General features: G+C 51.2%; 1 protein-coding gene across 5 annotated transcripts in view; it reads right to left on the reverse strand.

The window, feature by feature from the left end:
• MEGF11 (multiple EGF like domains 11) overlaps positions 1–23,548 on the reverse strand; it is a 344,798-nt gene that overhangs the window by 11,433 nt on the left and 309,817 nt on the right. The window contains exons 13-24 of one of the 5 annotated variants that reach the window (XR_005381792.1): positions 22,651–22,814; positions 21,495–21,597; positions 16,062–16,208; positions 15,562–15,696; positions 10,245–10,373; positions 9,097–9,225; positions 8,486–8,614; positions 7,654–7,782; positions 5,886–6,122; positions 4,232–4,350; positions 2,072–2,138; positions 1,344–1,431 (exon numbers count right to left, since the gene is read on the reverse strand). Coding sequence is in view for 4 of the 5 variants with exons in the window: in XM_038580759.1 (XP_038436687.1) it covers positions 1,344–1,445; positions 2,072–2,138; positions 4,232–4,350; positions 5,886–6,122; positions 7,654–7,782; positions 8,486–8,614; positions 9,097–9,225; positions 10,245–10,373; positions 15,562–15,696; positions 16,062–16,208; positions 21,495–21,597; positions 22,651–22,814 (1,590 nt within the window). In the remaining variant the exon portion in view is untranslated. Of the gene's footprint in view, positions 1–1,343; positions 1,446–2,071; positions 2,139–4,231; positions 4,351–5,885; positions 6,123–7,653; positions 7,783–8,485; positions 8,615–9,096; positions 9,226–10,244; positions 10,374–15,561; positions 15,697–16,061; positions 16,209–21,494; positions 21,598–22,650; positions 22,815–23,548 lie in introns of all 5 variants that reach the window. The other 4 variants (XM_038580759.1, XM_038580761.1, XM_038580762.1 and 1 more) reach the window with 4 other exon arrangements.

Here is a 23,548-nt window from a genome sequence, read left to right on the forward strand (position 1 = left end):
CTATTCTTATTTGCCTGCCTTCCATACACTACTGAGTGATAGAGCAGAACCAAACCAAGTTTTCCTCTAGTTTGCTATTCTTCTAAAAGGTCTATAGGTACCTGTGCCCTTCAGAAACATGACTAGCAAGCTGTATCCCTGGCATCAGTTCAGCCCTTTATACTAGACAAGGGCTTTCTTCATCCTTCCTGAGACTAGACTGTTAACTTTCCTTTTTTTTAGAATAGGAAACAGAGGGACAGTGACTTATCTGACACTAAATAAAACTACAACCTAGATCTCCCTAAGTATTCTTTCCCATTGGCCACCAGCCTGCCTTAGTGTAAGGCAAAATAGCATGATAGCATGTGGTGGCTCTGGCTACACTCTAGACTGTACATCTAGAAAGCAGGGAGAAATCTGGGCTGAGCCCAGAGGATGCTCCCTTGTGAAAGAGATGCAGCGTTGGGAGGGGGTGGTGACAGGGGGTTGGGAGGGTTGTATATGGTGGGGTTATTGAAAGACCTAGACATGGCTCAGGAGAACCGCAGCCAAGAGCACAGCCTCCTAGGTACAGACTCAGGGTCTTTGCAGCCCATAACTGCTCAATGCACAGATAAATCCAGAACCTTCATACTTCTGAGTGCTACTGCACCTAGGGGCCTGCAGAAGTTGGCAGAGCTGCATTTCCTTGAGCTCTAGAAATGAGCTAGAGCCTGAGGGTTGTCCAGTATACTTAAGGCGCTGCCTTAGCGAGGCCACTTCGTAGGGGGAGCTGCGTTCTCTGTTGATTCACCATGCTTACTCCTATAGCATCTATTTCTATAACTCCACATCCTCCCACAGCAGGACTGACTTTGCAAGTCTCCTTTTTTCATCTTTCTCAACCCACTAGCGTGAGCCTAATACAGAACAGATAGGATGTTGGTTGACACATCCTTCCCTAGCCTCTCCAGATCCCTGCTTGACAACCCTACCCTATGATCTGGGAGAGCTTGACCTGAGCCAGAGGTGGGTTTGAGGTCTCTCTGGGGGACATCGGGCTTGTCATCCACACCCACAGGGTCCAGAGAGCCCCAAAGGTGTTCCCACCCTCAAGTCATTTCTCAGTGGTTTGGGGTTATATTCTGTGGCCTATAGGACGTACAGTTATGTTGTGTTCCTTTCATTTAATAGCAGTTTGTCCACATCCACTGACCACAATGGGAGCAGAAGGGGGATGAATCGAGGCAAGCTTCCTTTAGATAGGCGATTGGGCTTGTAGACTAACCATGTTGAGAGGAGGAGGGCTCAATAGGGAGAGGTCTGGGACCATGGGGGTGAGTCAAGGGGCAGGAAGGAGTAGGGCAGGTGCTGGGTCTGACCTGGTGAGTGTGGCTCAGCGGGGCGGCTGAGGTGTCTAAGTTCAATGTAGAAGTCCTCGGGCGGGTACCTGGCCTCCAGGGCACTGATCTGGAAATGGGAGTCTAGTGAGAGGAATGACAGGGAGGAGCCATTATTCCCAGGGCCCTGGTATGGCGAGGGGTGGTGGTAGGGTAATGGAAGGGGTGAGGGTCAGGGTAGGATAAGCTAGAAGGAATTAGGGCCCCTGTGTATAATATCCAAAGGGGCTAGGGCCAGGGGGATCAGTTAAAGTTGAGGCCATCTACCTTTCCTCCCTCACCCCCACCTCTCACCCCCCGAATTTGGTGCCCACTAGGGCAGTGGGACAAAGGAAAGAAGCCCTTGGAAGGGAGTACCTTGGCAGGGCCTGGCTCAGGCAAGAGCCCCTTTCCTAGACAGTGAATACATTTTTTGCCTGCATCTGGAAGCCCCATATCCAGGCCCTAGCTGTTTCCTCTTTGTGGTCCCTGGGTCATAGCCACCCTCTCCCCTAATAGAAATGGAAGGGCATCCTGGGCTTCATTTGCTTATGAGAACTGAAACAAGGACTTAGGTTTCCTCCCCATACCCCTTCTCCCTGGGGGAACCCATGCTCAGGATTCATCTACTAACCTCCCTTGGAGCTAGAACAGGGCCCTCTTCAGTGTGGGCTGAAAAAGGAGACTAGGTGGGCATGATGGTAGGAGACCAGACTCAAACCACTACTGACCTAACACGTTCACAAAGCTGTAGGGGGTCCAGCCTGCTGTGTCTCTGTCAAGGGACTTGTTACTGAGCTGTTTGGAGAGTAGGAGAGCAAGTTAATCCCTTTGCTCCCAAGGTGCCCCTGCCCAGCCTTCACATTTTGCCCAGCACACTTACGATGATCATGCCCCACCTCCATTTTAGATCATTGAGGAAAAGGAAGAGCTAGGTGGACCTTGGCATGACGACAGATCAGGGAGCAGAATCTACCCCATTCTGAGCTCTCTGGCTGAACCTGTAGGGTTTCCAGACCTTGGGACAAAGTAGTGCAGGGCAGCCCAATAGCCAAGAAATGGCCTGAGCCTAGCTGGTTGGCTCTGCCAGGGGAAGTAGGTCAGCCAGGTGGGGTTGAGCTGTAGAACAGGCTCTGGCAGTGTCTCAGATGCAACATGAGTCCATCTCCAGCACAGAGGGAGGTGCTGAGGCTGTTTGCAACATCACTGTCACCTCTGCTACCTGACCTGGCCTGTGTGTGTCTCCCTTTTGTGTCAGCAAGGGAAAGCCTCGTCCTTGGCATTGTTTCCCTCTAACCTGCTGCAGTCTTGATAATGTGGCTCTAGTTAATCAAGAGCCTCCTACTAGGAAAATCTAGATTCCCTTCCCTGAGCTTCTGGCTCCTCAGATAAGCCTAAAGCTGAAGCTAAGCTGAGCTGAGAAGATATATGGGAAGAGGGGCCAAAGCTATGGGGATGATGGCCACAGACTTTGCACTGGGGCCTCAAGGCACCCTGAATCCAGCACTGCCATTTCCTAGGAAAACTGAGGCTGAGAACAAGTAGAAGAAAGTAGTCTTGGGGTGCTAACTTGACAGTGGTTGCCCTTGGGGTTGTACGGTGTCTATGTTATTGTTAAGGGGTCCAGGCTGCACTGCCAAGGGTCTGTGGGCCAGACAGGGAGAAAGGATTCCCAGAACTCTAGGGCAGAGGCTTAGAATATGGAAACTGCTTCTGTCCATGTTCTCAACACAGGAAGGATATTACAGGAAGCCAGGAGCTTGGGGATTGCCCTCCTAACAGTCCCGCCATTGTATTTATGCATGTGCAGGTGTGTGTGTGTGTGTGTGTGTGCGCGCGGGCGCACACGTGCACATGCTTAGGTGGTGTCAGGAGGTGTGCAACATAAGCCTGTCAGACCTTTGTGGTCCTTGAGGCTTTTCTACAATTCTGAACTCCCTGCTCTACCAAGTATGGGTCCTGGCACTCCAGGGGGCTCCCTCCACATGTGGGCTGAAACATCCTCGCCCAAGAACCTGTGATTATAAGAGGAGCTCTTGCCATCAGCCAGGGTTATGCTGGGTGGGAGCTGTAAAGGGAGGACCCTGTGCAGGGTGCTGCACACCTGTCCTGGAAGGCCCGTAGGGCTTGCTGTCCATGAGAACACTGGGTATGGCTGATGTTTGGGTTTCATATTCCGTGTGTGTTCTGATTGAGAAAAATGGTTGCAGGTAAAGGGCACCTGGGTTGCTCAGTTGGTTCAGGATCTGCCTTTGGCTCAAGTCATGATCCTAGGCTTTTGGGATTAGGCCCCACATTGGGCTCCCTGCTTGGCTCTCCACCTGCCTGTCCCCACCCTCGCTCATAGGTTCTCTCGCTCTCAAATAAAATCTTAAAAAAAAAAAAAAAAATGGTTGTAGGTATGTGGCAATAACGTGAATGCCAGATATAAGCATCAGGTGGGTACCTGAGTAATAGTTACACTCGAAGGTGCTGGTTACATGTATCCTGTGGAGAGGCACCGTAGTGATAGTGGTAGGTGGTGTAGTGTTTTGATTACATGTTATATGGCAAAAGTGCCTACATGGTTTATGTGAAGAGACGGCTCCACGTGATGATCACCTGATTTGGTACCAGTTCATTACACACAGGTGTGTGGGGGTATATATCCTATAGAATGATGCTATGGGTGGGTTATACATGATGTCTGCTGGTTACATGGCACTTGTAGGTTCCATATAACCTGCTGGCTTCCTGTTAAATACTTCCCAGTGTTTACATGTCCCATGGATCACAGGGCTGTGTTTAATGTTTTGGCAGTTGGTTCCACATGAACCCTCCAGGTGGAGTGCAGAAGTGAGGGCTCATTGGGAGGACAGTGGGTAGGGGCTAGGGAGTCAAGGGCCCGGTACCTTGGTGGGGCTGTTCCTGTCCAGAGTGCTGGCCTGGCTGGTGGCAGGCCCCCCGCACGCCAGTGTGTGGTAGCTGGAATTGGAAAAGCACTGGGCATGGCTGCTACTTTGAGACAAATCTGGGAAGAGAACAAGGTGCCATACCATCATACCCCTGCCCCTGGCATGAGATACCCCAATATTAACACTTGGGCTGGGTAGCCTTGGGAGTGCTCTGCAAAGAGAGACACCTAAGTCCCCCATCCCCCAGCTTTCTGGTATCCACTATCTCCACAGAAATCTGTAGAGCCTTGTCTCTTCCTTCATGGTATCCCTCCCTGCAGGATGCAGGTTAGGCTTGCCAGGGTGGAGGGTGGCACTCAGCAACTAGAGCATGGATGAGGAGTGTTGGCTCTGACAGCCTCATATGTCCCTGAGTTGCTACTGAGGGCTGTGCTGACGACCCTCCCCTGCCACCCTCTAAGATCTATCCCAGGAGTGAGGCCATAAAGAGAATCCTCTTAGTCCCAGTGCTGCCCTCTTGTGGATTCCAGGACCCCTCCACAGCATTGGGGAATTCCAGTGGAATGGTGTGGGAAGTCAGCCAAACTTACTCATTATAGTCACAGAAGAAAATCCCCAAATCATCTCTGTGGGCTTGGAATTTCACCAGGGGATATGTGCTTTGGCTGAAACCCAGGGAGGCAAGTAGGCCAGGAGCTCTCTGAAGGCAAGGTCACACCTAGGCTGCCCCTGTTTACCCTGTAGCACCTGGCATGGAGTTGGGACATGTTAGGCAGTACTTAGCAGGAATGGGCTGATGTGATCTTGGTTTTCTAAATCCAAGATGCAGGAGGCTACAGGTCAGCCATAAGTTAATGGAGCTAGCTGGACAACGTGATGATCCTTGTGCTTACCCAGATAGGCCCAGCATTGTGTGGCCCAGGGCTATGGGCAATTTCAGAGCATTTTGATCTCTTCTGTTTAACTAAATATGCAGCAAACGGCCTCATTTCTAAGGCGGCAGTCCAGGGTTCTGGCACAACAGCCCCACCTCCACCTCATTCAGACTCTAGATAGAATGCCCATTGGAGATATTATCAAATTTGTGGACATCCTGGGTCATTGCCCAAACTTTTAACTCACCCTTCACCCCAAGTCAGGCACCATCCCCTTCCACTGTATCAATAGGACCCTCCTAACTCTGGGAACTGGGAGGGGGAGTTGCTCTGAGGCCTTCACCAAGGAAGCAAAGATGGGACAGGGCTTGGAAATAGCCCCAGGGCCAGTTTGGGCCAGGAAGAGGTTCCCCTGGAGTTAGGAAAGTTACTGTTTAGTGTAGGTGTTTCTGTGGCCAAAGCCCAGTGAGAAAGTTGGGAAGCTCTGGGGAAATGGAAGGAGGCTCCTAATCATAGCTGCTCAGAGCTAGGCACCCAGGAAATGACATTCTCATAAAACCCTATCTACCTTTTCCAAGTAGGCTCCTGCTCCCCACCTGCGTTGTCTCTCCAGGAGAATCTGAGCATCCAGCCCCAGCAGGACAATCCTGCAAGCATGACCACTTTAAGTTCGACAATAAACCTGGGTCTCCCCAGGGATATCATGTGGCTCTTCCTGGTGTGTGTGGGTGGATGTGTGTGTGTAGGAGAGGGGATGCTGAGGGCATAGCCCTTACCTGAGAGCGAGTAGTCGGTGCTGGTCATCCTCATGGCAGGTGTATAGGAGACACGGGGAGCCAGGTCACGGCCTTTCTCTTTCTGTCGCCGCCGGCGCCAAGCAAACAGGCCCAGCAGCACCACAATGAGGAACAACAGGAGGACGATGCCTGTGACAGCACCCACTGAGTGCCGCTCTGCACCCAGCGCTGGGCTGATCTTGGTGTAGGGATTCAGCTCCTCCATCATGAGGGCAGCTGCGGATGGAGGGAGGACCTGAGTGGGGCAGGCCTCCTTGCGCTTCAGATCTTGGCTCAGAGCCTAGAACCCTCTAACTTTAGGAGACCTGGGTGTTCTGGTCTTTGGCCCTATTCAATCCTTTTGTTACCCTATCCTTCACTGTGCCTGTTTCTTCCAACTGCCTACAGGGGATGGAGTTTCAGTGACATGGCAAAGAAAAGATGTAATCTGGATGGCAAATAAAATAACAAATGTTTACTGAGTACTTTGTTCTAAAAACTGAGTTACAGATATTAACTCATTTGATCTTCCCAGCAGCCATATGAGATAGGGACTGTTTAATTATTTCTCTTTCACAGATGAAGAATCTAAGTCATCGCGAGGTTAGATAACTTACCCAAGCTCATATAACCAGTAATTGGTAAAGTCAGGTTCCTCAGAAGTTGGGAAAAATTGGACTCAGCCCATCTCCTTGCTTACCAGTTGTGTGACTCCCAAGTCCTCAGTTTGCCCATTTGTAACATGGGGACAGTAATCCCACCCTCCCCAGGGAACTGTGAACACCATATGACAGACTGGCAATGAAAGTGCATTTGTGCCCAGGATTATTGTCTACAAAACCCCTCATGATGATAAATGTGTAGGCTAACTCTCCATACCGTTGCTGCTCCATACTGATCTAAGCCCACAGTGGGGGTCATCCTGCTGCCTGGCACCGCTTAGACTTCTACTTGGCTATCAGCAACTGGCTGACTGGAGCTAGCGGAACATCCTTGGGGAAGTAACGTGCTGCGTTATCATACTCTTTATCATCAGGATGCAATGGGAGTGTCTTATGGCCCCCTCTGTGGATAATTGAGAGCCCATTCTCATTCCTCATCCTCTAGAACAAACGATATAATCCCTTGTTTGCAGCACTTCACAAAGGGTTCTTATGTATACAAAAATCAGTTATTGTTTGCATATGTGCCAGGACTGTGCTGAGTCCTCTATTCGTATTATCTCCACCTGGTCCTCACAACTGTACTACGGGGTGTCCTCTGAGTGTAGAGCTGGAGCCCAGGTTGAGCCCTTTTGGACTCCTTGGCCCTCAACAGAACCTTGTACTGTGCTGGGAGACAAAGATTAATCTACCCTTCCTACTTTGCATGTGGAATAGTAAGCCCAGTAAAATGAAATGACTTGCCCAGGACATCTAGCAGGTAATGGCAGGACCAGAATTTGGCCTATCTTCGGCTGTCCATTGGCCTTTCCACAGGACTAGCTGTGGTTACCCTTGTTTGGCTCACAGGAAACTTGGCCAAGGATGAGCATGGGGAAGCCAAGACTGAGAGGCTCCTGCTCCATCTGCCTTTAATACACAGTACCTGTAGCCTCTGCCTCCCCCTCTGCAACATAACCCTTCTGGTCTCCTTCCAAAAGTAAAAGGGAAGTCACAAACTGTCCTTATGAAATCCAGTTGTTCCCACTGGAATCTTTTTAGGTCCTGCCTCCATGGGGTTCTCTCCAGAGCCCCCTACCTAGGGACTCTCTCCACCTGTATATTACCTTGGTCACACCGGATTCCTTTGAATCCAGAGCTGCAGTAACAGGTACCAGTGACGTGATCACAGGTGGCATTGTTCATGCACTCACATAGCTGCTGACACCCGTAGCCAAAGGTTCCTGGGGCACATCCTGTGTAGCATGAAGAAGAGATGGGATAGCCAGTGAGATACACCCATTCTCCCCATCCCACTGTGGTTCAGTTTTGATGCCTGGGGGTGGACAGAGCACCTTAGCCCTGAGTGGGGGATACCCACTCCTACTTCCTCCTCACTTGACGCATTCATGCAGCATTTTCCACATGCCAGGCCCTGTGCGGGGTGCCATTGAGGCTTCAAAGAAGAATTCAAGAAGATCTGTCTCCAGGGGTGCCTGGGTGGCCCAGCTGGTTAAGCGTTTACCTTCAGCTCAGGTCATGATACCAGCGTCCTGAGATTGAGCTCCAAGTCGGGCTCTCTGCTCAGCAGGGAGTCTGCTTCTCCCTCTTCCTCTCCCTTCTGCCCCCTGTTCATGCGCGCGCTCTCTCTCTCTCTCTCTCTCTCTCTCTCGTTCTTTCTATTCAAATAAAATCTTTAAAAAAAACCTGTCTCTTTTTATTCCTTCAGTACCCTCTCAGGACTCTGTTCTCTCAGCATCCTCCATAACTGGAGGAAGAAACTCTATAAACACTGATGTAGACATGACCTCCTTCAGCCTTTTTTCTTGGAAGCTGCTCCCAAACTCCAGGGAACAGGAGGTGCAGAGAGCCCTGAATGAGTGGACTTGGGAGAGGCTTCCCTGGCAGAAGGCTGATGCCCGGCACCAACACCCCGGGGCAGGGCCTGGGACAGCTTACTCTGCTCACAGTGTCGCCCGGTGAAGCCCGTACGGCAGGTGCACTTGCCGCTGACGTGGTCACAGCTGGCACCATTCTGACACTGGCACACGCGCCCACAGTCCTTCCCGTAAAACGCTGCAGGGCAGCCTGGAGAAACAGGAGTACAGTTGGGACCAAACCTGTCCATCTGCTGCCTCTTTCTCTGAGCACAGGGTGAGGGCCAGTGAGACCCTGCGCCTCTCCTCAGCTGTCTGCACTCTGGGTGCTCAGGCTGAAGGGGTAGGGGTGGCTGTGAGGGGTCCTTTACACCAAGGTGCCTTAGCGCTAGAGGCCAGGCGGGGGTCTCCCTGCTGTGCAGCCACAGGCTGTTCCTCCCTCTGGGCCCCTCTGTCCAGGGGGTCTGGTCTAGGTGCTTGTCAGAGTGCCTTCCAGCCCTGACCTTCCAGGACACGGGCCGTCCGACCCCCTGGATCCATCCAGGTTTCCCAATCCTCGGGTGGGGTGGGGGCCCTTCCTGACCCTCGGGCCCGCCTCCTCCCTCTCTCCACAGACCTGGACGATGCCCAAGGCAGCCAGCAGGCCGCAGCATGGGATTCTGAATAGCCGGGCTGCCGGGAGGCAGGACTTACGCTGCGTGCAGAAGAGTCCCCTCCAGCCAGGGGTGCAGTGGCAGGCCCCATCCTCAGCGCTGCAGCTCCCCCCGTTGTGGCAGCTGCACGTATGGAAGCAGGCGGGGCCCCAGAACCCCGGTGGGCAGGCTGGGGGCGGAGGGATGCAGAGGGTGAGGGCGAGGCAGAGGGAAGCAGACAGGGAGAGAGACCAGTCAGCCAAGATGCCAGCATACACCCAGCTGGAATTTCCTGCCTTCCTGACCCGCTGTTCCCAGAATTCTCCACTCCCCTCTTGGCCCACTTACCCGGGATTCCCATGAAGCCCAGATTCTCTGCCCACTCTCCCAGCTCTGAGGGCTCCTGAACTTCCCTTCTCAGGGGGACTGGCTGTGATCTGGAGCACGTGGGTGTGTGTGGTAAACTAAACATTGCAGTTTACAGTGTGAACACTGTGTGTTAACTTCCCTGTGACAACGGGGACTTTTCCAGGATAGGGACTCCCCACTTCCGGTTGGTAAGCTTCCTGAGGATGACACCTGAGTCTCCTCCACCAGAATGGAAATTCCCTCAGGCCAGGCCATCTAACTGGGGCCTCCCTAGTGGTACTGTCCCTGTCTCGCCCATCAGACAAGGTGCTCCAGGGTGGAGATTAAGCCTCCACCCTTAGATTGGTCCCTGTCACCTCCATATCAGATTGGGTGCACCTGACAAGAGGAGCTTCTACAATGCCTTGTCCGGGTTTATTATGTGCCCAGAACATCACATGGGTCACTCAGGGGACGCTCTCACCCCTGTGAAGTGAATGCCTTGGCGTCACCTCACTTCCCCATTCCAAACCCCAGAATGCTAGTCCCTGTCCCCTCCTCCTCTTCAACCAAACTTAAAGGCTACTTCTTGCTCAGGTGCTCGTGGAGTATTAGTTCTCAGTAGTATCAGCAGTATTCCAAACAATGTCAATACGTTTAATACTAACAGTTAATGATGCCAACGATCAATCCTAATAACTCATCATGTTAGCTGTGGGACTCTAAATGGGACGCGGGTGGACATTCCATTTCAGTCCTGGCAGGTGGAGGCACCAGGGGATGAAGAGGTTCTGGGCAAGGAGGAGGGTGTGTTTGGGGGCCTGACTCCTGGTGGGGGGCATTCCTTGGGCAGCTGCTTACCCTGTGAGCAGTCCTTGCCAATCCATCCAGGGAAGCACTGGCAGGAGCCATCGATGGGGCTGCAGGTCCCGTTGTTGGCACAGGAGCAGAGCTGGGCACAGTCCTGCCCAAAGTGTCCTCCAGCACACACTGTGGGCACAGGACAGCCTGTACTCCCCAGACCACCACACATAGCTGCTGCACCCCTAGAAGTTCCCAGGCCACAGCTATACCGGCCCTGGGCTCACAGATCTGGATGGGAACTGCCCACCTCCACAGCCCCATCACCCTTCTCCAATTGTACATAAATGAGTTCCCCTCTTGTGCCCACAGCTGCATTTTTCTGGAGGCTCAATGATCCCCTTTGAAGGCACAGACTGAGGCCCAGAGGGGTCAAGTCTTTAGAATTGGGCCTCACAGATGGAAGCCGTGAGCCTGGGAATCCCGCTTCCACCCTCAGTCCAGTGCTCCCCACACTGCTCCACAGCCTTTTGCTTTCCATTACCACATTCTTGCCAGCATCACTGATCCCATAGGCATGAGGGTGGATGACATTTGTAGCTGGAAGGAGAAGGTTGAGTGCAGGGTGAGGTCGGCGTGCAGACTGCTGGAGGACTCTCTGCCCCCCTGTTTCTTCTGTCTTTCCAAATCCCAACTGTTCCTCAAGGCTTGGCTCAGCTTCAGGACAGCCTTCCTGGACTCACGCTGAGCTCCTGTGGTATTCCCACTTTGAGTCACTTGTAGGGTTGTGGTTCTCACCTGTCCTGAAGGAGTCACTCCTTGGTCCCTAAAGGAAGGGCTGGTTTCCTCAACCAGGCTGCAAGTTCCTAGAGAACTAGGGCTGAGTGCTAATAGAGCACCTACCTCTCATTTCCCCTGCAGGTCATCCTTTACCTGCTTCCTACAACTTGAGCTCTCTAAAGCATCGCTCTCTTCAGGACACTTCTGTGCCCTGCTTAAACATCCTCTGTGGCTCCCCACTGCCCCAGAATAAAATCTGGATCCTAAACATCAACACTTAAGCTCCTTCACCTGGTGACTACCCCTCTCTCCCAGACACATAAGCCACTGGCCCACACACCACTTCCTTATAACACCCCATGTATTCGCTCCAGCTGTTCCCTTCCAGAACTTCCCTGACCCTCCTGTCCAGCTGTGGAAATCTTACCCTGTGGTAAGGCAGGGCTTGAACTCACAACTCTGAGATCAAGACCTGAGCTGAGATCAACAATCAGATGCTTAACCACCTGAGCCACCCCAGGCGCCCCTAACACTCATTTTAAATGCTAGCTTCCCCATGATCCCTTGGCAGTAGGCTGCTAGTCCTTCAATAATCCAGTCTGTTCTTCCTTAGAAGTAAAATCTGGAGTTTTAGCTGGGCTTATGGCCATCCGCAATAAAGACTTCATTTCCTAGGCTCCTGCACAGCTGGGTATGGCCATGTGACTATAATCTGGTAAGTGGAAATGCATGTCTTTATTGTCCATTCCTCATCCTTGTTGAAGGATAATATGGATTATGGATTAACAACTATGGATAAGGTGGCTGGAGTTTAAGCAACTACCTTCCCTCAGAATTGGAGGTCATCTGCCAAGGACGGCTGAGTTACAAGACAGGAGGAGGCTGGTCCCTGATCTCTTTGTAAGCTCCCCTACCATTCTCCAATGGTCTGCTTCTGGATCATTTCTTTCTTGTTCAATTTCTTTTTTTTTTTTTTTTTCTTGTTCAATTTCTTTCTTCTTTCTCTTTCCTCTTTCTTTCTTTCTTTCTTTCTTTCTTTCTTTCTTTCTTTCTTTCTTTCTTTCTTTCTTTCTTTCTTTCTTTCTTCTTTCTTTCTTCTTTCTGAGGGAGCTAATGTTTGTCATTTTAAGCCAGTTATTTGGGATTTTTATGTCACTCATAACTGAACTTAATCCTGATTTGCCCATCATCTCTGTTCTGGGGAGTTATGTCCCTATTTGAACTTCCAGACTCTCTGTTCTTCCCTAGTCTTCTGTTACTGGGACCTGTGAGCTGATTTCAGGCCAGGCCTGAGTTCTACCCATGTCTTTGTCTTCCATGATGCCTGGAAAAACCAGGCAAGGTGGCTGAACCTGTGGTAGTAAACTGGCTGCCCTTCAACTCCCGAGTTCTCTTGGTGAAGACTGAGCCCTGAATTTCCCCCTCTAGACTACAGGCTTTGTGAGGGCAGGGAATTTGGCTCTCATGTCCTTTGCCATGCCTGAGTGCCCAGCACAGTGCCTGACACTCAGGAAATAATCCAAAATGGCCAAAATAATCCAAAACAGGCCCTAGGTGCAGTGGCCTTCCAGTAGGTTCTACTGGGATCAGTGACTCCTATCTCTTCGAGCTCTTCTTAGTTCAACCTTCTCTCCTCAAAGCCCACTTCTAGCCAGTCCTACCTCCTCAAAGAAGGCTTCCTTGCATTCCTGTCATGGGAAAGGAATTCCTTGAATTCCCGAGGCCCTCAGTCAGCTGAGCTACATACATGGAGGATCACGGGAAAGTGTTGATTCTTGAAGAGAAACAACTTACCCAGGACCTAGTTCTCTTAGCCCTTGGGCTCATACCCTCTTTTAATGCCACACTGCTTCCCATTGCCAGCCCTTCCCCAACCAGATTGTGGGCAGCTGGAGCCTGGGCTCTATGTCCGCCCTGTGCCCTTCCTGGACATGATCAGTGATTGGGACAAATAATTAAGGCAGGATCTAAAGCTCCAATTTAAAGCTTTGGGTTCGGGTCTTAATATTATTCACGTATTCAACAGATACTTCTATGGCACTTACATGCTCCAGACACTGTTCAAGGTGCTTCACAAATATTAGTCAATCTTCTGTAATACTGTCAATGTTAGATATTCTAATTATTACTCTATTATTAACTCTACTTCACAGATAAGGAAACTGAGGTTATCTAACTTGCCCAAGGTCACACAGCTGGGAAGATCTGCCACTTACTAGCCAAGCACCTTTGAGCAGACCCTATGACCCCTTCTCAATCCTGTTTCCTCATCTTTTTTTTTTTTTTTTAAGATTTTATTTATTCATGAGAGACACACAGAGGCAGAAACATAGACAGAGGGAGAAGCAGGCTTCCCGTGGGAAGCCCGATGCAGGACTCGATTCCAGGATCCTGGGATCATGCCCTGAGCCACCCAGGTGCCCCTGTTGCTTTGTCTTTGAAATGGAGCCTCACCCCTCCCACTGGTCTCAGGCCGTGGTTAACAGCTGTGGGGAGTGGGATGGCTGATGTGGGGCCCTGTTTTAACCCTGGCAATAACCTCAGCTCCTTCTGGGGCAGATGACATACACCTTGCCACCTGCAGCTCAGGTTCCAGCTTCAGCTTCCAGAACAGCAGGTTGCCACTCCACCTCCTCCCAGCCTTTGGGAAGTGCTTGATTTGGGGAGCCCATTCCCCAGTCCTGGCCCTGCATGGGCAGTGTGGAGTGGACTGCTCCACCTCCCCATAGTCCCCAAACCAGCTCTGAGCTGTTCTAACAAGATAGTCTCATCTTTGAAGTCTTTCTCACCCACACAAGACTGACAAATTCACCTACAGAGCTGCTAATGCGATCAGTCTAATACATTAATTGGTCGACTTCTTAGCTGAATCAAGAGTGAGGCAAAAAGAGGGGCGGTGGAGAAGGGGGCTGGTGAAAAGAAAACATCTGGTTATATTTAATCTATGTTTAATGATTCTGCATAAGCAGTGTCTGTAATTTGTAACTCGCTGGAAAGCCAGTCATTAGAAAGTGTCAGTTCCATTTTTTATAAGGCTTGAGACTTAACCAGGGCAGTTGCCATTAATAGCAAACTCTATTAGATCTATATGTGGAAAATACTCATTAGGCCAGCGGGCGATAAATCAGACATCGCAGGATCTGAGAGTTACTCCTCGGGCTGCTTAGATCCTAATTTAGACCCAGCCTATCTGTATTGACGGCTGGCTCTCCGATGTTTAATAAGTAAACCTCGACGTGTCAGGTTATGATTAAACTGTCCTAGGAGGGCTGCAAGCAAATGAAACTGTCACATATACTTCCCTGGAGCCCAAACTTCTCATGACCTCAAAGCATCACGGAGTGAACTTTCCACTCATCCATATTAACAGCCCATACACTTACAAAGCCAGCCCAGCTCAGTGGTGATTATTCATCAAAAGGATCTGCTCCCCCGGGAGGTAGTGAGCTCTCAGTGGAAGCATTTAAACACAGATCAGATGAGATTCTTGCACAGATGACCTTCAAGTTGCTTTAAGCTCTAAGTTTACCTTAGTCTGAGATCTCTTTGCTCCTTACAGGACAGAGTGCAAATTCTGTAACCCTGTGTTCAAAACTGTCCCAAAGGCCCCAGGCTACGTTCTCAGTCCCCTCTGCCATCCCCACCCAGCCCCTGCATCCCACAGCCGCTCCCCACTGCTGGACAGTTGGATGTCCACACCCGTGCTGCTTACTCTCCGCCTTTCTTCCTTCTCTGCCTCTTAGGCTGAGGCCTAGCTGAAGGCCCGCATAGCACAGAACCATCCCGCAAATCAACGCCACTTTGGCCAAACTGAGCCAGGGATGACAATAAGCAGCGGTGTGTGCTGGGGCCAGCTTCTACCTTCACACTGGTTGTTAAATATTCAGGAATTCTGTGACCCATGGTAAACCCCTGGTGCCACGGAGTCGCCGTGATGGAGATACTTAGATCATGGAACTTGCTGGCAAATGTTACAAAGCAAGGCTTTTCCTCCACAGAGAGCCAGTTTAGCAGCACACCGATGCAAGTAAGCTTTATCTCCCTTATTGAGTCCTGTTGAGTGGTGGAGGTTGGCTGGAGGTGGAGTTTCAAAGGATTCTGCGGCTGAGACAGGAAAGTGTGCCGAGAGGGATCAGTGAGGTTGGCCCGAGTGTGGGGGGTGGGGGGGAAAGAGCTGGGAGGTTGCCATTTCCAGCCCATGCCAGAACTGTCTCCTCTGAGTTCCCACATCATCCTCTGCCTTTACCACTTGGCACTCAGCATAAGCCATTTGGGGACACTTCTTATGCAGAAGTCAGTTACACGAATTTCACTTTTCATCAGCTTTGGAGTAAGAATTTCTCAGCTCTGCCACTTTCTAGCTGTGAGACCATGGAGAAGTCATTTAACCTCTCTGAGCCTATTCCTTTAACTGCATACCTTTGTCTCATGCCTGCTGGTAACTAATTCGCAGAAAGGTAGGTCCAAGCCCTGAAGCCCTGATGGGCAGGGAGCTGCCTCCACAGAGTATGATGAAAATCCCCAAGCCCCTCCTTCCAGCTACTTCCCTCCCAGGATGTCTCACCTCCGTGGCCCACACTGCCCTTGGAGACACTACCTTGGTTGCAGAGGGCTCCGGAGAATCCAGGGAGGCACTCACAGATGCCGCTGATGTGATGGCAGGGCCCGCTGCTGTGCACGCAGAGTGGACAGGGCTGGGCGCAGCCATGGCCATAGAACCCAGGGGGGCAGACTGGGGATGAAGTGGAGACAGTGGTCAGCAGCCTCAGGGGCCCCAGTCAGCTTAGCTACTTGTCCTGTCCCACACAGGGATGAAGGGAGGCTCCTTAAGGGTATAGGGAGAACTGTCTCTACCCTGCACCTCTGAGGGCCTGTCCTCTGCAGAGAGGAGTGTGGTCTAGTCCTGTTTCCACTGAGGACCCTGGCTGGGCCCTGAACTTTGGGACAGAAAAGCCAGCACAGGAAGAGAGGGGACTAGGAGGGAGGAACTGGATGGGGGCTGACTCTGTGAGCCCAGCCCCTCTCAGGCCAGGTCTACTTCCAACAGGGAAGGGGTGGGGAGGGTGAGCCATCTCTGGGGTGGGGGCTCAGCCTTACTTCTCTGGCATAAGGGTCCTCGGAAGCCAGGGGCACACTCGCAGCTCCCATCCTCTGGGGAGCAGGAGCCACCGTTCTCGCAGCTGCAGGAGACAGAGCAGTTGGGACCCCAGCGACCAGGCGGACACATGCTGTCACAGCGGATGCCTGTGGGCCAGAGGCAGACTTGGGTTAGTGGTAAGAGGAGTGAAGGCAGAAGGAAGGATGATGGGAAGGGGCACTGTGCAGAATAAAGGAGTGGAGGTGAGCCCGGTGCATCTGGGAATGTAGAGGAAAACTCTAGTCCGGGCTTGGCTGGTCAGGGAGGGCTTCCAGGAAGAGGTGATGCCTGAAGTGAGTCTTAAGGGCCAAGAAGGAATTTACCAGATAAAGGAAACTCTGTGTGCAAAAAATGGGAGGCAAGAAGGAGAATCATGCCTTAAAAGAAAACATAGCATAGTGTAACTGAACCACAAAGTACAAAATGAGGTATGGCAAGAGTTGAGATTGTAGGACCAAGAGAAGGGACCAGGTCATGAAGGGCCACCTTCACTTTTGACATCTTAGCTGGTATCCAAAGTTAAGCTTGAGAGAAACCAACTATGGGGCAAGTGAACGCTGTTATGGGGCAGGGCTGAGGCAGCTGGGAGTGACCTACACACCCACTCATGTTAGCCCTGGAGCCACTGGTCCTATAGGTTCCAGCCACCCAGCCCCAGGGTGCAGGCTCAGATAATGGGTGGCGTCTTCTCAGATTCTTTTGACCACAGCCCCTCCGTGCCACGTGGATTTTAGGTCATATGTGCACACATGGATAAGATAGAAACCGACACTTTGCAAAATGACATTTTACTGTCACCATATGTGATGCCCTCTAATGTTTTCTCTGCACTGCCATGTACTCTATTAAGAAAGAGGAAGAAGGATTAAATAGGCTTTTTGAGCTGAGATAGAGGAGAAATGTACTGAGGTGATTACAGCCCAAAGGCTAAGAAGGAATTTCAAAAGGCCTGAGGCTCTGGGGTGGGGTTTCCTCTTGGGCAGAAATACTTCCAATCTGACATGCATTAGGTGAGCGGACACAGGAAACTGGCTTGGCTTTGGAAGGTGAACATCAGAGGCTCGAGAAGAGCAGAATTAGTTTAAAAATCATGTCTGCCTTGTTATCGGGACAGGAAAGAGAAAGATGGAAGAAGACGCTTGGGCCCAGTGAAGAGAGCCAGCCCCAGCAGCAGTGGGAGAGCAGTGGGACCAATTTGGAGGCAGGTTGGAGCTGTACGAGCCCACCTGAGCCCGTGGGAAAGGGAAGGGGGGCTGAGCAGCCAGAGAGAGCGGCGAGGGAGGGGCTGCAACAGGCTCTGGTCATCCTCTAGTGCTTGTCTAGTCTGGCGCCCACATCCCCTCCCCGGGCTCCCTCCCTGTGACATCTCAATTCAGCAGCTGGGCCGGGGCTTCAGATGCCACTCTCGGGGGAAATGAGGCCTCTTTGTGGAGGGAGGGAATCTGGCCTGCAGGCCTCGCCCCCCAGTGGAGGTATCTCCCGGGGCAGTTTCAGATGCTCCAGGGGCTAACTCTGCACATATCCCCTGAATTGAGCGGAGGAGAGCCTGGGGAAGCCAGAACCACGAAGCCGTTCAAAGCTTCAACTTTTTCCCCTTCTCTAGAGACACAGAAGCTGTGACCTGCTCCAAGGAATACTTCTGTTGGAAAGCCAGGATCAGACTGCAGGCCGAGGGACTCTGCTGTCCCCCGGAGGCACACTGGACTAGGGCAGACTCTGCTGCCTGACAGGGACCTCTGATCCCATCTGTGTCTCATGCTCTCTTTGTGGGCTGACCTAAGCATATGGGTCACACTGCTGTCCCCTACAACCCTCTGCAGATACCGCTGTGATTAATAAAACACAACGCATGCAAAAGCCCCCTTGAATTCATGGCAGCTTGTTGCTATTGTGTGTTCTCCCAATTGACAGATATTAAAAGTACAGCTGCTGTCCTGTATGGGAACCTCAAAATATTTTCATGCCAAAAAGGGGTCCTCTTTCTTAGGGACTGAGAACCATGGCTGCAAGATGATTATGCAGATTGCAGGTGACAGCAGGGGCTCATGGTTCTTAGGATCTGGCAATTATTATATTCTAGGCCAGGTTCTGTGGGAGTAGGGACCCCTGTTGGAGGTTTTTACATGTCCTAAGGACTTCCCAGAACTTAAGACACTGGGACTTGAGTGGGGAGAGGGGTCCAGGGTTTCTGCCTGCGTAGAGTGCTCCAGTTCTACTGGAGTGGTCAAAGAAGCTGCCCCTTGGCCTGGTGGGAGGGTCACCCAACTACAACTTCTGAAGAGAGGCCTTATCTACGCCCTGTTTTCCCAGTAGGTGAATAGGGATAGTAATCCCCCTCAGAGGTCCTTCCCTGTCTTATAGAATCTCCCTGCTTTATTTTTCAGGACCCCCTACACATCTACATTGATGGGTAAAGCTAGGCTAAGAATCTATGTATTGTGACCTCAAGTTCATGTCACAAGGCCAACAACTCAGCAACCCACATCCTTCAAGGTCTGGTTAGGATCCTCCTTCTCCAGGAAGCCTTTCTGGATGGCTGCTCAGGGATTCGAGCAGCTAGTTGATAGTGGCATACAGCTTTGTCCCTGCCTATTATTTGAATGTTTCATGCATAAGTCTTGTCTCCCCTGCCAGCAATTTGAAGACAGGGAGCATGGCTTATTGACATGACCCTCCTTTGGACAGGATGGATTTGATGCTCCTAGTGGACAGGATGCCATCCTAATTATTTTTGCGTCCCTAGTGCCTAGCACTAGGGACACTAGTTGGTGTCCAGGGACTAGTGCTGTTATTGAGTTTTGCTATTTACTGCTGGGCCTGACACAGTGCTGGGTACACAGTAGTTGCCAACTAAGGACTCGGTGGTTGCTTGGGTCAATAAATGCTAATCGAACGAATAGATGGCTCCTTCTTGCAATATGATCTCACGTCCCCATCCTATGACACTAATGCCCTGAGACCTTGGACAACTTCCTTTCCTCAACTGTAGTCTGAGGAGGTTAGAGTAGATCACCTTGGAGGTCCCTTCATTTTAAGGGGAAAAACCATATATGAGTATAGCCCAGCTTCTTTAAATTTACTTCAATAAACATTTACTAGACTGCTGCCTGACAGGGACCTCTGATCCCATCTCTGTCTCACGCTCTCTCTGTGGCCTGACCCAGGCACATGGGTCACACTGCTGTTCCCTATGACCCTCTGCAGGGTTGAAGGGAACCCTCAACCTAAAGAGAGGCCTTATCTACACCCTGTTTTCCTATGTACTATGTACAGGGCAAGGTGAATTAGACATGATGGCACTTGTTGAAGTCTGAGGCTTATGTGGGCGAGGGGAGAATTTAGGGCAGAGCAAAACCGGTGTTGAGCTAAGGCATGAGCAATACACCAAGAGCTAGGAAGTCAGGGGTGGACTTCTTGGGGCAGGGATAGGTGGGGAGAGCTCACCAAGTGGGAGTCCGAGGCCTGTATCTTGTCGCCTCCTTTTCCCTCCTTGGTCCCCTTTTCCATGACAAACCTCAGGACATCAATCACTCCTTTGAAAAGACTTCAGGACCATATTTGGGAAAATTAGCTTTATATTAGAACAGCAGAGGCCTTGCTGAAAAGTTGTCCATCAAAGACAGAATTTTTAAGCACCAGATATCATTAAAATCTTATCGACTCACTTGAAATTAAAGCAATGAAAAATTAAAGTGGATTTCCACTTGGCTCCAGCTAGGGATCTGGGGCACCAGTGACTACTAGAGTGGGGCCTCACTCTGTTCCATGGGGCAGGTCAGGGGAGCCAAGTCAGAGATGCTATAGAGGAAGCCATGTCCCTGGCTTTCTGCTGCTCAGACGCTTTCTGGTTGTGGAAAACAGAGGCTGCTGAGCAACATGGTGTGAATGATTATTTCAAGACCTACACTGCCAGTAATGCCTGTATCTCTCTTTCTCTATCCACCACTGGGTGCATTCACATAGCATAGCATTATTAAGCACTTCCTGTATTCATGGGCTACATTTCTTGAGCACAGCACCATGCACTGTTAGCATTTACAGGTATTAACTCATTTAAACTTCAAAATGACCCTGTGGTTGTGAGGATTACAATTATCTGCATTTTATGGATGGAGAATTCAGGCCCTGAGAGGTTAAAGGGCTTGCCCAATGTCACAAACCCAGGAAGCCTGGTTCTAGCTCTGGGTTCTCTCTCTCTCTCTCTCTCTTAAAAAGATTTTATTTATTTACTCATAAGAGACACATAGAGAAAGGCAGAGATAGGCAGAGGGAGAAGCAGGCTCCCTGCAGGGAGCCTGATGTGAGACTTGATCCCAGGACCCTGGGATCATGACCTGAGCCAAAGGCAGATGCTCAATCACTGAGCCTCCCAGGTGCCCCTAGATCTGTGTTCTTAACCACCATGTCATCTGTCTCTCAGCGGGTGGCAGGTGGTAGACACAGTGGTGAGCAAGGCTCTGCCTCCAGAGAGCTGATGGTCTAATTGGGGAGGCAGATAATAAACAAATACTCAAATGAGACTTCAGTAACAATTGAGGTAAGTATGGCAAGAAGAAGAGTGTAGGATGTTATGAGAATTAATAAGACTTACATAGTCTTGGCTACGTTGTAATGGAGAGAGGGCATTATCAGGTGCAAAGAAAAGGAAAGAGCAACCCATGCAGAGGGAATGCATGTACAAAATGCCTGAGGTCAGGAAGGTGGTTGGCCCAGGTGGCTGCAGTATAGTGAGTGATGGGAAGGGGCAAAAGGTGGCAGAGTTGGGTGGCAGCCAGGTCACATAGACCCTGGGCCGTTGTAAGGATTGTGGATTTTCAACAAGTGTCATGGCAAGCCACTGAGGCACTTGGAGCAGGACTCCTGTGAACGGAGCTGGGTTTTGAGAAGTTCACTGTGGCCACCATATGCAGGATGGATACAGCTGGGCAAGAGGGGAGGAGGCCCAGAGACCAAGTAGGAGGCCAAGGCAGGGCCAGCTGAGAGATGGTGCTGAGAGGACCACAGTGGTGGCAGTGGGATGGATTTTCCCTGTGTTTGGGAGGCATGCTGATGAACACATATAGGGGCCCAGGAGTGTGAACCTGGGCTAAGCAGGAAGTCCCCATCCCTGACTCTACCATATCCTTTGTGAACACAGATTAAGCACCTACACCCACTGTGTGTCAGCCTTTGTCTGATTTCTTACTGGTATATTCCTAGCCTTTAGAACAAAGCCTGCACATAACAGGTGTTCAATAACTTGTTTGCTTGAAATGAATGGAGAACAAAGGCCCAGAAGAGAGAAGGGACAGGTGCATATGTAAGGAGCAAGAAGAATATGTGAAAGAGAAAGAACAGTCAAGAGAAGTAAAACACCAGGGACCTGGTTTCACAGGTGGGGTGGGGGTGGTTACCTGTCCAGCCTGCCAGGCAGCAGCAGTGGCCCGTGACCGGATCGCAGCCATCCGCATGGCTGCAGTCACAGCGCTCACTGCAGTTCAGCCCGAATGTGCCATCCTGTGTAGGGAAGGAGAGAAATGATCAGACCCAGACACCCAGAGGTTCACACACTTCTGTTGGATTTTGATGACAACCTGAGCCAGTGTCCCGAGGGGATACAGAGAGACTGTGGCCGGAGCACAGCTGGAGCACTTTTTATAACTGTGCTCAACATGGCCACAAGGCCACTCCAAATAATTCTTTGGCTGTGTTAATAGGATTATGGGGTTTGGAGGAAGGTGGTGACGGTCCTGCCCTACTTCTCGGTTGTCAAGCTCGAAGGGCTGTAGTTAGTGATTGTCAGCTAAAACTGTAGGTGAGAATGCACTTTGCAAATCATAATACATTGATCACAGGTAAAGAATGGTTTATTCTTCATTTCTAGGCAAGACAGTGGCACTCAACATTTGTTGTGTGCTCATTAGGTATCGAGAACCTTTTGTTACTCATATTTCTTAATCCCCACGGCGTATCTATGGGATGGTTCCATTATATTCACAATTTAAGGATGAGAAATCGGGTCAAGATCTACATAGTTAGGAAGTGGCAAAGTCCACATTTGAACCCAGGACTGCAGGCCTCATTCAACAATATCACATGTTGGTTGAACTTAACTGTATCTTAGACTAAGATCCAGCGATTAAGTCTCGATGGTTATCACTGAATAGTGCTTGGTTTTGTCCTCTCATACCCTGATCATAAAATTATTGAGGAACAGCAACTCTGAGGGGTCAGTAGGGCTGTCCTGTAGCATCATGCTGAGGATTCTGAGGCTGCACTGGGCTCAGGTCAACATGCCAGGGTCAGTTAAGAATGTTAACCAAGCGCAGCAAGGGGAAGTGACATGGAGGCACTATACCTGCCCGATATTTGCCATTCTATAGATGAAAGGGCTGAGGGCCAAAGTTGGACAGTGTCCACAGAGGTCAGAACTTGGGCTGAGACCTGGATCTAAGGGTCCCACCATCTGGGCCAGTGCTCTTCTGTGCACGCCTCTGCAGACAGATTAACCCAGGGCAAGGGTGAGGGGGGTTCTGGGCCTGCCCGCCCTTCCCAGCCGTGGGCACTCACGGGGCAGGGCAGTTCGCAGGTGTCTCCGAGCCAGCCGGGGGTGCAGGAGCAGGAGCCATCTGTGGGGCTGCAGGCTGCCCCATTGGCACAGGCGCAGCTCTCATTGCAATTCAGGCCCCATGTCCCGCTGGGACACGGTAGGGTGCAGTCCAGGCCTTGCCACCCTGAGGGGAGGGAAAGGCTCTGTCACTTCTCCATCAGGGCCGGGCACGGCTTTCTGCCTACCCCCAGCTCGGTACCTGCCACCTAAACCACTGCTTCTCTGATCACTGGGTTGGAACACACATTCCACCTCCTACTCAGAAACACGGCACAGCGGTTAGGAGACCTAGGGCCAGACCCCAGGGCTCTTGCCTCCCCTCAACTGCTCTCACTGTGGGTGCATGACCCCGCCTAGGACGGGGAGCCAGCTGAGATGCGGAGGGCTAACTCAGCCCAGGATAGAATCCGGCAGCTTATTTTAGGGCCCTTTGCTTGCAAGACAGGCTGGTTTTCCATTCTGAGGCTGGTCATCGGCCTGTTTGCTCTCAGATCCATTCCTCTGCTTCCCCGGCTCTGAGTTACGGGGGGCTGATCCCTGCAACTGCATATCCCAGGCTTCCCCTTCAGCTGGCTCCCGGGTGGGCTTCATAATGGGAGACCTAGCTCACAGACCAGAGGTGGGGAGTAGAAGAGATGCCTGGTCCCTCCTCTGCTTTGTCTGCCTTGGGCCTGGCCCCTGATGGTGGTGGTGGCAATGGCTGGGTCTCCCCTGTATTCGCTGCTCTCACGCATCCCCTCTATCCACATCCCTGCTCCTACCTGGTGGCCCTCTGGAACCCCACTTCCTCCATTTGTCCCTCCCACCCTAGGCAGGAGCAGTGGCAGCTCCTCCCTCAGCTGCTAATCTCTGGTTTGC

This window comes from Canis lupus, chromosome 30, assembly GCF_011100685.1.
Source record: "Canis lupus familiaris isolate Mischka breed German Shepherd chromosome 30, alternate assembly UU_Cfam_GSD_1.0, whole genome shotgun sequence".
In the NCBI taxonomy this organism is placed as follows: Eukaryota; Metazoa; Chordata; class Mammalia; order Carnivora; family Canidae; genus Canis; species Canis lupus.